The sequence below is a fragment of the Drosophila novamexicana genome, unplaced genomic scaffold (assembly GCF_003285875.2).
Source record: "Drosophila novamexicana strain 15010-1031.04,08,12 unplaced genomic scaffold, DnovRS2.1 tig00001385-arrow-arrow-pilon, whole genome shotgun sequence".
NCBI classification, from domain to species: Eukaryota; Metazoa; Arthropoda; class Insecta; order Diptera; family Drosophilidae; genus Drosophila; species Drosophila novamexicana.
Window position 1 is genome coordinate 878,624 of NW_020824853.1, and position 13,511 is coordinate 892,134.

The 13,511-nt window shown below is 42.1% G+C and overlaps 2 protein-coding genes across 2 annotated transcripts; both read left to right on the top strand.

The window, feature by feature from the left end:
• Window positions 1–4,171: 4,171 nt before the first annotated feature.
• On the top strand, window positions 4,172–4,744 carry LOC115767362. The gene has a single exon (XM_030711620.1). It carries the CDS (start codon window positions 4,246–4,248, stop codon window positions 4,723–4,725), a length of 480 nt encoding a protein of 159 aa, XP_030567480.1. The 5' UTR covers window positions 4,172–4,245; the 3' UTR covers window positions 4,726–4,744.
• Window positions 4,745–7,929: 3,185 nt separating this feature from the next.
• On the top strand, window positions 7,930–9,613 carry LOC115767339 (protein mono-ADP-ribosyltransferase PARP16-like). Its single transcript, XM_030711590.1, has 2 exons — window positions 7,930–8,764; window positions 9,510–9,613. Exons 1-2 carry the CDS (start codon window positions 7,930–7,932, stop codon window positions 9,611–9,613), a joined length of 939 nt encoding a protein of 312 aa, XP_030567450.1.
• The last annotated feature ends 3,898 nt before the right edge of the window (window positions 9,614–13,511 follow it).

The window sequence follows — 13,511 nt, forward strand, 5'->3', positions numbered from 1 at the left end:
GCCAACTTCCACGCCCTGGCTGGGGGCTATATTTGCAACCACGTTCAGGCAGCTGATGCCTGTCTGTGGTCCGGAGCTTTTAATTAAAGCATGCAAGTGCGTGAACGGGGCAGCTCTGTCAAATTTAGCCGTAGCCATAGCCGTTTCCGGCTAAGCTGGCGTGCCGGCCAGAGCGCCGATAGATGGCTGCGAGCCTGTCAGGTTCGTGTTTAACTCCTTTTTATTTCTTGCATATAATTTAAAGTCTCGTATTGTGTGTTTTCCCCAGTTTCGCCTTGCCCTCTCCCCTTTCCGCTTCCCGCTTCCCAGTGTCCACACCCACGCGATTCGGTCTGCCGCCCTCGCCAGCCGCTTGTTTACATTTTATATCAAAAACTTTTACGAGCTACAAAATGCGCTGAAGCTGAGCGCCAAAAAAGCAAACAAATGTGCCGAGAGTTGCGGAGCGGGCATAAAATAAATAAAAATAAAATTGATAGCATGCTCTTTGGGGTCTCCCTTCTTGTTGTGTTCTTCTTTCCTTTTCGTCTTCTTCTTCTTCTTCTTATGCGTCTGCTTCTTCTTGCTTTGTGGGAGCTGGGCTACTCTGCCCGGCCAGGGGATGGTCGCCCAGCTACCCACTCCTAAGCGGTCCCCCAAAATGGCGACTCTAATGACAATTATCGGCAACGCAATTATCTCAGCCAACAGATGATTACACTGCTTAACAAAATTAAAGTGGCTCGATTTCACGCTTAACATTCAAAAAGCCGCAAAGAATTCAGCATTTAATGAGCTAGTTTTCTGCTAAAAGCTTAACAATTGCGAGTCTTTCATTTTATATGCGTTACACACAAGGTGCTTGGCACATCAGGGACAGATTTTAAATATAGATTGAATTGTATATGGTTTGCTGACAATAATACCCCGGAATTTTCCGATATAGAGATTATATTATTATCATTATATTATTATCATTATCATTACTATTATTGTTATTATTATTAATAATATTATTATTATTATTAATATTATATTATATTATTATCATTATCATTACTATTATTATTATTATTATTATTATTATTATTATTATTATTATTATTATTATTATTATTATTATTATTATTATTATTATTATTATTATTATTATTATTATTATTATTATTATTATTATTATTATTATTATTATTAGTGTTACTATTATTTTTTTTGGTATTATCATAACATTTGTCATGGTATTTACACACTGAAACGCCTGTGATTCAAACCGGCGACCTTCTCTAAATTAATGTGTTTTACTAATTCTGTGAACTTTCAACTTATTTGAACTCCAAATATTCATTAAGTCAAGCTAATTAGCTGTCTTTTTTTTCCAAGGCTTGAACCCATGCCTCGCCATTTGGCTTGGGTTGTAAACTTGATTTTCTTTGAACCGTGAATCTAGTCGAAAATTTTCAATAAAACAAATTAAATATTTTTGTTAGTTGTCGCTTAATCAAGTTGGATATCCTTTGATGATATTTAATTAAGCGTAGAACTATGCTTGGTGCAATATTTATTCATAAGGTAATTACGAGGGTAATCGACGCTTCTAGTTTGACCAGCCAATTAAACTTTTCTATCCCTACTAGACGAACACGTAATAATTGAGAAAGATCACAGAAAAATAGTGACTAAGGGTTTGAACCGGCATGATCCCAAACAATTTTGGTTACCTTCTCTTTTTCCAAGTCTTCGTTTTCTGAATGCTGCATTTGATTTACCTTCCTCATTCAAATTTGGAATTAATTTTCATCTTGAACAGATTTGAGAGTACTTTAAACAACTTGAGGAGCTGCTCTTTAAGGCAATTCTCATGTGTGTTTTAGGTTTCTGTTTGCTACTCATGAGACGCACGAATTGAAAATATGATGAAATCGTGTTATTTGGCCACGTTCTGGGCTTGATTTAGTTGTGCAAGTTGTGACTATAAATAAAATGAGCATAAAATGCGCTGAGGCCTGAAATTGATGTGCCCGAAAAACGATTGCAATGACAGATGGCCGCTATTAACGGGAAAAGGTGAATACCGTGCGTGTGTGTGTGTGTATGTGTGTGTATGTGAGACCATAAATTCCCAACAGTTGCCAAGTGGCGGTCGCAGAGATGAACCCCCAGGCAGTTGCCAAAACGGAGCGGGCAATGCAAAACATTTCAATAATGAAAGAAAAAATATAAAAGAGAAAATCAGAGCAAAGCTGCTGAGCACACAGAGCAGCCACGTGTGCGTGTGTATTTGTATGTGCGTGTGTGCGTGTGTGTGCAGCCAGCCATTTTATGTTAACAACTTTCTTGGCCCAAAGCGTTTTTCATCAAGAAGCAAGAAGCGACGAGACGTTCTCGACTTTATCATCATTTTGTTTATCATTAACAACTCGTCAGCGGCACACAACATCATCATGCCAATGCTAATGATGAAGATGATGATAATGATTACTTTCAAGTGTGTGCCATATGTCACACACACACACACACACACACACACACACTCAAGTATAGCAACCGCGATTGCTGCTAAAGCAAATCATAATAATTATAATAAAAATAATAATAATAAAAGTAAAATAATATAAAATATAAAAAAAAGAACAAAAAAAAATAAGCAAAATATATGTAAAATCAGTTTTTTATTTAAGCCAGCCCACAAATGGCGCTTTCCGCTGCTTGGGCAACAACTTTATGAACCATAAAATCAGGTGGCAAAACGAGCCAAAGGCACACGACGTCCTTTTCGTGCGGTGCGCCTACGTCTGGCGCCTGCCCGCACCGCCAGCAGGTGCTTGCCTCTTACCTGGGGCTAAGCTCGAATCTGGGGCGTGGCTGCTGGCGGAGCATATAATTCATCTCTGCTTAAAATGCCATTGGATTGCATATGCTTAAGTTTTCATTTTTTATTTTATGCTCAGCGAATGGGTTGCCGTTGTAAGTCCTTAACAGAGATTTCCTCGAACCGGGCGACCGGGCGGGCGGCGCAACCCCCAAAACTGAAACATTACTGATGATGATGTATGGTCATCATGAAATGTTCAATGCTTTGTAAACGTGGATTGCGCGTGTATAAGAAAAACAGATTTAATACCTGGCTGACAAGTTGTCAAAATGGTAAAGAACGTCATGCGCGACAACAGCGATGACCTGTCCTGCCAGTTGTCTTGCATGACATGTCAGCCAAATTATCTGCGAGCTTAAACAGGACTTGTCATCTAGATGAGGTTACAATTCTACAAGCTATCCTTTTGCAAAGGCAACAAACAATTCCTTGGTTCGGTTCACAGTTCAAGTCAGTGCCTCGCCTTAAAAATCAGTTCATGTACCTGGTTTTTCATATACATGTATTCAATCAAGTAATATTTATTTGTTGATTCCGATTTGATTTCCGCAATAAAATAATACTTTTTGACAAGAGCGTTTATATGAAAAACGAGCGCATAAATGCGCTTGAAGCGAAGTCTCAATATAAATTAGCATGCCACAGGGTATATGCCGGTCGGGAATGCTCATAGAGCAGCCATCTCAGTGTTTTTGTTGTTGTTGATTCTTATTCGGCTGGCTTGTGAAGTTGTGGGCAAAAGTTTTCATGTTTTCATATTTTTCAGCCAGGGCCAGCCGCAGGCGATTGCCAAAGATGATAATAAAAGCCGAGTCGAGCATCGAGTCGTGTGTCGAGAGTTGAGTTTCGAGTTGAGCTGAGGCTGTGGGGGCAGTTGTGGAAATGTGAGCTGCTGCTGCTGCTGCCAGCAGCCTGGGGCATGCATGGCGCAAAGTAATGTAAACAAGACACACGAAAGGGGGGGGGGGCTGTAAGGTAGGAAGCAAGGCGCTTGGATACGCGCACATGCACACGCCGAGATTTTGTTGTTGGCCAGTTTTGCGGCTTGGCCCGGTTCATCATTATGCGGGGCATGTTTTTAGCCCTTTGGGCCAACTTGAAGAGTTGCCAAAAAGTTGGCATCTTGCTTACCAGTCAACTCTGTAGGCGTTGTGTTTCAACTCGAATCTAGTGGCTCCCTGTCTCCCTCTGTCAGGGCCGCACAACAAAATACACAGAAATCCACACACACACACACACACACACACTCGCACATACAGCAACAGTTCTCATCGAAATTCAATTTGAATCTTTTCTTTTTCGGAATTTTGGTGTTCTTTTTTTTTTTTTGCTTTTGTTTTGTAATATTTTGTAAAAATTTGTATCTGAATTTTTGTCTTGTTCGTGTTCAAGTCATGTCGCAATCGCCGACGAACTTGTCGTCGCATAAGACGCAGCCGGAGCCGCAGCCGAAGCGAAAGCGGAAGCACGTAGTATACAGCTTTCAGCTGGAGCAGCATATACATCCTTTGACCAAGGATTTGACCGTGATCGCCTGTCTGCCCGATGGCGACTTGCAGTCGTTGGAGCCAATCAAGCCACAAGAGGAGCGCTTCTATAAGATGTACATCTGCGCCACAGATGGGCGTCTGGTCAAGTCGATTGCCTTTACCGAGAGCGATTATCGTGAGGTGGTCAACGATTTCATAAATAGCGAATGCAGCGATGCGGATGCGAATGCGGATGCGGGTGCGGAGGGGAATGTAGCTGGGAATAGAGACAGGCATGGGAACAGGAAAAGAACTGGGGAAGGAGATGTGAGCGGGAAACCAGGCTCCCTGCTGGCTGAATCATCAATCACATTGTTTATGCCGTATCAACAACACATCAAATAAATTTCAATTGTTTGCTCAATCAAATTAGTTCAGTGGGCTGCCCACTCATGGCCTGTTACCTGGGCTAAGCCGACAGTCAATGTGCGCGTGTCTGGCAGCTCAATTAGGCAGCTGTGCTTTGGCCGCGTTGCTCGTCGGCTCGCGTACATCATGTTGATTGAAGTTGAGCCTCGAGCCAGTTTCTGGCCATTTGATTGATCAATATGACTGTTTGCTTAGCTTCTCACGCCAAGCTAAATCAGCTTACCAGCTGACTGAGTGACTGACTTTTCCTTATATTCCAATCGGCCTTGAGTTCATTTGAAGAGAAAATGAAGTTCTCAAGTTGCAAAGCTCAAAAATTAAACGGCCAAAAAACGGATTTTCCATTTGAATAAATAAGTCCTTGGCTATTATCAATCGAGCAGCAGTTAATGAAAGCTGAGCTTCTATTAGCTCTGTTTAGTCGAGCAATATGACTGCAAGGAAGTTTCGTCAACTGTTGAAACTGAACACTACAATTTCCTTGTTTTTCGATCTTTGTAATCATTCAAAAAAAAAAAACCTTTTTGTCCCGCATTTCTCAGTTTTTTCGACAAATATCAAAGCAAGGACTATTTATGGTGCTTCCATGTCAGAAGTTTTTCTGAATAGCAAATCTTTGCAAGGAACGCCCACTTTGCCATTCTCTATCTCCGTTCCACTTTGACAATACCCTGCACCCATTGATGGAGAAAGGTAAAAAACAAAGTATCATGGATTTGTGCTAATGTGTGTAGCAGGAAGAAGAAAAAGTGTAAAGAAGTGTAAGTTCCATACCGAAAATCGATTGATTGCCTTCGAAATTGCAAAGCATGTGGCAAAGTTGTGTTAGCTGTAGTTGCGGTTGCGCCACCCGCCGCCAGTTAACCATATTGTGTGGGCCACCAACGCAGAGGCGTGGCGAGGGCTGGAGTGTTTGAATTGGATGGCTGGCGGGCTGCGGGGCTGGAGGCGTGGCTTTATTTGATATGCTCACGGCAAAGCTGTGGGACAGACTTGGCAAATGCTACTTTGATGTTTCATGTCATGGTTTTTGCCTGGTCAGCTCTCTCACCTCTCGCAATCCCAGCTCTCCCACCTGGTTTCCCGACCCCCTCCCCCAACTGACTCTTGAGCTGCCGGCACCCACATCGAACGACCAGTTCCCATTCCGGTTCGGCTACTGACAGCTTTCAGTATGTTTATGCATATTATTTCTCCTTTTGTTTTTTTTTTTTTTTTGGTTTGTTTGCTGTGCTCCACTGATCAACCAAAAAAATGGCAAGGGGGGCGTACCAACGCCGACTTGATGGCTGCCGGGCATAATTTATGCCGGGCCGACGGAATGGTCGACGGATTTGCCAATGGACGTTGACGGGACGCTGACAGGAAATCCAAAGCGGAAATTTGCTTAAGAAAATTGTCGAGTAATGTCGGAAATCCCGCTGTTCGCTGAAGACAAGTCCCTAGTCCGAAGTGTCCGACTAGGAAATAGCCTGCGCAGAGCTGCGGCCACAATTCGTCGATAATTAGCGGGTAATCGGAGCAGTTCAGCTAAAGCTCGCAAGTCTCTAGTTCTTATAGTCTCTGAGACACATGTGAACAGATGAACACGGCCAAATAGCCTTGGCTGTTGATTCTACCCATCCTTAAATGGGTTCAGGGTATACAAATAAATAGACGATAACAAAAATGAAAATGAAAAACTTAAACGTCAGCCATCAATTAGCCCAATGCAACAGGGCAGCCGAAGGCCAGAAGCTGCCAGCGGGTCGAATCCCCACGAGAATTTGGCAAGTGGCGACCAGCGCAAAGGAACTTAAAAGGAATTGCTCAACTATTAAGAACTGGAGTGTGTGTGTGTGCGGCACAATTTGTTTGGCTACAAGTTATACAAGGTGGGCAAGAGGTAGGCGGTGGGCAAGCAATAGATCCCATGCGGAAACCGGATATGGCAAAGAGGTTGAACTTGTTGCAATAACTTTTAGCCTGGCCCAAAAGGACATACACACACGCACACACATGTTTTATGAAGAGCGATAAATGTTATTTACTTGGCCAAGTTTTGTTGGCTAAACTTTCGTAATTGAAGAAAGCCCAAGCGTCTAGAAAATTAACTCTAAAAAAGCTCAGAATTGGCGCTGCCAACATACTTATATAGAAACGCACACACATACACACACACATATACATATATATAAGTATATATATATAGAAGTCTATTTGCTATTAAAAGAGCATTCCATCCGATCGAAACTTGGGCAGCAAGCGTTTGGGCGGGAATGCCCCTTTTTCTATTTGGCTAATCGATTTGGGTACGTTTTCTATTTTTTCTTCGAGGTAAATAGAGCTTAAAATCGACTTAAAGTGTGCGCCGAAACAGATTTAATGTTGTTTCTATTGTCGCACATTAGCTGCTTTTTGTGAGTTGGCTTTTCACATGAGCGAAGATCTCCAAATGGATTATAAATTGTTAAAAACTGCCCGGCGAAAGGGTTTACAACTTTACAAAACTGCTCAAGATGTGAGTCACGAACGGTTCCATGCCCTGCATTAATTCTATTAAGAAATAGTTATAATAGATACAATGAGGAGGGAATTTGATGTTTAGCTTCCAAAGTGCCAAAGTAGCCTTTTGAATTCGTATCATTTTTGTAGGATGTTTTCTGGTCGAGAGCTTTGCAAGCAATTCAGTAAATTTTCAGCTTTTGCATTGACAACACTAAGCCAATACAGCCGAAAAACTTGGGAGAATATTATTATATTTATTGTATTATAATATCAATGTTAAATAATTTTTCCAAATTATATTCACGCATTGTCGCGGGACAAGTTGTCGGTGATATGCAGCGTGTATCCGATACCCAAGCAGAACTTTTCATTGAGCACAGTCCACTCCAATATTACTTTTGAATACTAAAAAGAGGAAAACGACAAAAAACACTATTTCAAAATTTTGCTTCGCTTTCCAAGGAGTTTTCGAAGGCGGCTAAGAATCATATCAAAAGCATAAAGAAAATATCTATATCTATATATTTGAAAGAAATTAATTAAATTCCTCGAAGCCGCTGACAGAGTGTTGGAGAAAGCGAGCGTGACAGTGACAGTGACAGTGACAGAGACAAGATAGGGAGAGAGAGAGAGAACGAAAGAGAGAGAGAGAGAGAGATTGAAAGCAAGAGCGAGCGAGCGATCTTGTGGGAGATGGAACGTGGACGGCACACATATGAGTGGAGAAACTGCAGCTGCGGCCGACGTGGTCGCATCTGCGTCTGTGCGCCCCGCAACAGCATGGACCCAATGCTGATTCATGTGATGAACGAATCGAGGCGCTTGCGCGTCATAGACGAGCTGCGTGCCGAGCTGGACAAGGATCTGCTGGGCGTCGATGCCAAATGGGTGCTATTCGGCATGGCCATACAGAGCTATCGCTACGAGCAGCTGCTGGTGCCGTATCCGCCAGCGTATTGTACACCCGCCGGCTTCAACATCAATTCGCTGAGCTATGTGGCCGGCACCATGTCGGAGCTGGCCAGCTTTCAGCGCCGTCTGCTGCAGAATGTGCTGCCGCCGGAGCAGGTGGAGCTGCTCCACTGGCTGCTCATACAGAGCGGCACGCCTCAGTTGCGTCAGCTGCAGCGCAACGATCAGTTGCTGCTGTGGCGCCAGCTGGAGCAAAAGCCAGAGCCACGGCCACATTTGGTGTTTCGAGTACAGCAGCGCAATCAGGATTCGGAGCCAGTCGAGCCACTGGACGTGACCAATTGCGTTTACTTTTGCGGCGACATGGAGGAGCTGTATGCGCTGATTGCCGCCGGCAGTCATGATATCAGCAGCTCGGAGCTGGAGTTTTACGATGATCTGGAGCAGGCATGCAGCATGGCTGAATGGTGTCCCGGCTGGGGCTATTCCATATGCGGCACTCTGCTGCGCAGCATCGCCGTTTGCCAACTGCGCCAGGCATCGCCAGAGCTGCCCCAGCTGCTGCAGGTGCGCTATCTGCTCATCTATAGCATGAACTATACACAAAAGATGCAGGGTATACGGCGGCGCCAGTGGAAGAAGATACTACAGAATCAGCTGCTGCAGCAGCAACTGGAACTGGACCAACAGCAGCACCATCGTTCCCACCATCAACAGCAGCAGCAGCAGCAACAGCAACAGCAGCAACGACAGCAGCAACTGGGGGAGCAGGAGGACGAGGAGGATGAGCTGGATCGGGAGGAATGGCAACTGGAGGTGTCAAAGCAGCAAGATCATATGCACGCGGCGCCAGCAAAAAGCTCCATCTTCGACTGGCTTTTGAGCAGGCGCAACGTATTTGTTTTCCTTGGTGTACTCACGGTCGCTTCGCTGTCGCTGATGGCCAAGAATGTGCGTCAAGTGCACCAATGGCGGGCTATTTGGCTAGCAAAAGGTGCCAATTGACCAAATTCTCGTTTCATTTATGTTTATGCTGCCCCACAGGCCATTCCATAAAAATGTCTTGTAATTACAAAAAAAAAAAACAATCAAAAGGAGCAACAATTTCTATAGCTAAAAGAAGGGCATCAACAAGTTGCGCAAGTGTGCGATGTTTTTGATTTCATTTTCAAATTTATATATTTAAATAAGCAAAATAGTCAAACCGCCGACTAAATCTGTGCATTTCTTTGTTTTAGTTCGAAAAGCAGTTACCATGGAAGTCGGCAGCTGTGGGCATGAAATATTCAGATATAGCCCTAATTCTCTTTCCATTAAATAGCACGTTATATTCAAATCGAAGTCGGTTAACATATTTACAGGGTATCTGCTGGCACGCATGTGCTGGGGCATGCCACGCGCCTACCACTCGTCGTGTAGGCATTTTCAGAGCTTGTTGCTCGTTGAAGCGCGAATGAGCATTTAAGTGTTTTCCCATGTTTGTCCCCATCCGAGTCAAGGCTTACAGCTAAGGGGGTGATTGGGGGTAGGCAAATGTGCTGCTTCACATGTGGAGTTCATAGCATGTGTGCGCAAGTGCTATTGAAAAAGACTTGGAAATTTTTCCAAAATTGCAGATTCAAACTCAAGACTTCTTTTGCCCTCGCATAGCTCGGGCTTAATGTGACGAATTGCAAAATTCACATAGCCCACTCAAAGTCCAGGGAAATGCCTGTTTCTGAGTACTATCTGCCTCTCATGTACTACATATATGCTTGAGTAGTGTGTGGCTAAAGTATACCCTGTAGTTTTAATTGATTTACCACGTTCGACGTTTGCTTATTGACAAAAATGTTTAACATATAATTTATTCAATCGCATTTCTATTTGTATTTTAATATAAAGTTCTTCTTGCAGCTGCTTTTCTTCTACTGATTTTTGGAAAATACGTTTTGCTTCGGGCTGAGCCTAAGTTGTTTTTTTCTCAGCTATTTCTCTGTTGCCCTCTCTGGCAAGTGTGCAGGGTATGCGCACGTTCTGCTGGCATTTCCTGCACATTTCAGACTTTGTTTCATTATGTTTTTCATGTCGGCCCATGGGCAGCACGTCAAATACATGCTTTGCAGCTGGACTGACAACTGACCCAATTGGGCCTCGAGTTAGCATTACGACATTTCTCCACATGCCGTTTTCCATTTCCATTTCACGTTGGCCCGCCGTTTGCCCCCCGTTGCCATGCTGCTTTGACCATTGATGGGTTTATTAGCAACTGTGGCAAAAGATTCTGCTGAATGCGGCTTGTGGCGTTTCACAACTGACTAAACACCAAACAATCGTTGAAGTCGCCAACGTTGCCAACGTTGCTGCAATACCCGGCGCCCCGTCTGGCCCCGTCGGTTGCCCCTGGCCGCTCACTGGAAATATGCAAAGCGCGCCGCAAATTTTGTTGCTCAAGAATATATCGAATGCCTCGAAAGCTCTATGGCTCCCATTAAACGCGCCTTTAATATGCAAAAGCCACTCGTGTATACAAATAATGTGCACGTTAATAAACACGCGTAGATCACGGGCTGGAGAGGGGGTGACGGGGGTAGTGAGTGGTTAAATAAACAGCGCAGTTGAGCCGAAGAGAAACAAATCTTTTTGTTCTTGTATGATTTGGGAGTGTGTGTGCTTGTGTGTCTGCTGAAGCGGGCGCAAGATTAACGTGGCGTATGCGCAATATCTACAAAGTGCTTTACTAGCTGCCAATATGTGCAAGTGTATGCGTGTGTGTGTGTGTGTGTATGTATATACATATATGTACTTTTGTGTGTGTATTTATAGCTGATTTGTGCGCCAAATGCATCCACAGTCGATTGCCTTTCACTTAACATCAATTTAAATAACCAACTGAAATATACGAAACATGCCAAGAATTTGTGTTCTCTGCTGGAATTTGGCCAAATTGTTGTTCGGCCCACGAACACAGTTGGAGGATGTTAGTTAGTATGTAAAGTGTGCAATTACAGTAAGCACTCACTTAACGCAACCCATTCAAATGGAGTCGATTCAAGAAAAGCCTTTTCTTCACATTACTTTATTTTATTCTTTCATTTTCTTTATGTATTTATCTATTTCCATATTTATTTTTGAAGAATGTTTTAGGCTACGAATATATATTATGTAGATAGTATATTAAGAGACAGTAAAAATACACAGGATATCTATCTACTTCAAAAAATTCATGCTTTAAGTATTATATGTCATACCAAAAGATTTCTTGCTCTTTTACGTCATAAATAATTGGCTAAAATATGCTTACAAGCGCATCTACAAAATCTCTCCAAATATTATCATTTTATAAATTCATAGCAAAAGCCCTATAGAAACTCTTGGAGCTCGGCGGCTGACAGAGACAGATACACTAAATACATATATGCCGAATATTTGATAAAAAAAATAGTAAGATATGGATATTGAAAAATCGTAGACTGCATATCAAGCAGATTATTTCTAATGCAAAGTTCTTGAAGAAAACGCGTTTAAAAATATTCTCAACTTTTTCGATATGCCAAATATACTTATAATATATAATAAAATAATATATTATATAGATATATAATTGTAAGCTTTCTATTAAATCTATCTTGAATATCTTGAAGGCAAATTTCTCCAGTTAAATGCTTTCAAAAATATTCTGATCTTAAATAGTTTTGACATATATTGTACTGGTATTATATGCAGAATATTTATAGAAACTTAAAAACTCTAAATTGAATCTCAAGGAGAAGGCAAGCTTCTCAAGGAAAATGCGTTTAACAGTATCCTGCACTTATCTAATAATTGTATCATCTAACTTCAAGCTATACAAATTCATCGAACTTAGAGAACAAAGAAAATGGCATAGTCCATTTCTATTTTCTTGTTTTTTCCTAGGTTTAAGAGCAAAGTCTGGCAATTTGTATATGGCTTTTGCTCAAAATCATTTCTTAAATAACTCCAAATAATGATATAGGGCATAAGCCAGGTCGAACACATTTTGTTTTCTTTGTTTTGGTCTTTGACAGCCGTGACTTTGTGTTCAATTTATTTTTTATCTGCCTTGGGTAAAGTGTGCGTGTGGCGGGGTATGGCAGGGCATGTGGCTGTACGGGCCTTTACCAGCGCTTGCAAATTTATTTATTTATTTTTGCGCTGTGTAGATTTATGCAAATACTCGCTGGAGTCTATTAAATTTGCATATTTATCAATTTGTTTTGCGTGTTTTTTGCTGCCTCGTTTGTTGTTTTTAATGTTATTTGCCTTTGCCAGCATATTTTAATTATTTTGCAGAGCCGTTGCCCCAACTTATTTAAACATCATTTGCATAGGCAACAGACGCTGAAACTGATAAACAGACCAACTGACAAGCTGGCAAACTGACAAGCTGACAAACTGTGAAAGTGAGCTTAAAAAAAATGACAAATATATATATATATCTGGATACATAGATATAAAATAAATAATAAAGAATCAACTGGCAGATAAAGCTGAAAATCTTGCGGCAACATTGCGTATACTTAATAAGGCTGCAATCCAATTAGGCGCAGGATACATCAAAGGTAAATGAATTGGGCTGCCCGCTGCCCGCTGCCCGCTTCCCTCTCAGTCGTTAGGCGATCAAATATTAAATAGACTGCCCCAATGTGCCACACAAATTAGGTTGCCCCTCTAGCCCATCAAGCCCCCTCAGGCCTTACGACGCCCACCACCAACAACAACAACAACAACAACAACGAAAAATTGGGAACTTAACCGAATGCTAAGCGCTCAAAGGACTCCTCACAGCACACTGGCGCACTCTGAGCAAAGGTAATTATCATTATGATAATTAAAATATATGAGTCCGAGCCATAGTGCGTGTCCTTTGCCGTCCATCAAGGCAGCCCCTTGCTGGCGTCCGTGCCATCACATTTGGGTTGACATGTTCATATCACTAAAACTGCTTTTAATTCCTGGAAAATCAGTTGATGTTGTCGTTCAGCTTGCGCTCCGAGCTGCTGTTGTTGGACAGCATTAACAACTACTTTAGCAACTGAGCAGCTTAACTAAGTAGCTCTGAGATAACCATAATGAATCTCTCGTCTCCTGCCTCTACACAAATCATGAGCACATTTTGGTTAAATTGCTTTGTGGCTGGTGTTGAATCTAGTTGCATGCAATTTGCGGCTTTCGTCTATTGTTTAACAAATGAAATATGCTCTTATGATATGAAACCATATTTTGCAGCACATCTATCTTCTGTTGTGAGCGATTGTTAATGTATAATAATATTTGTCATACTGAAGACAGCAACTATGCAGTCTCTCCAGCACGAAACGCACATAAAATCTCAAATAGTTTTTAGAAACTTATATTATTGT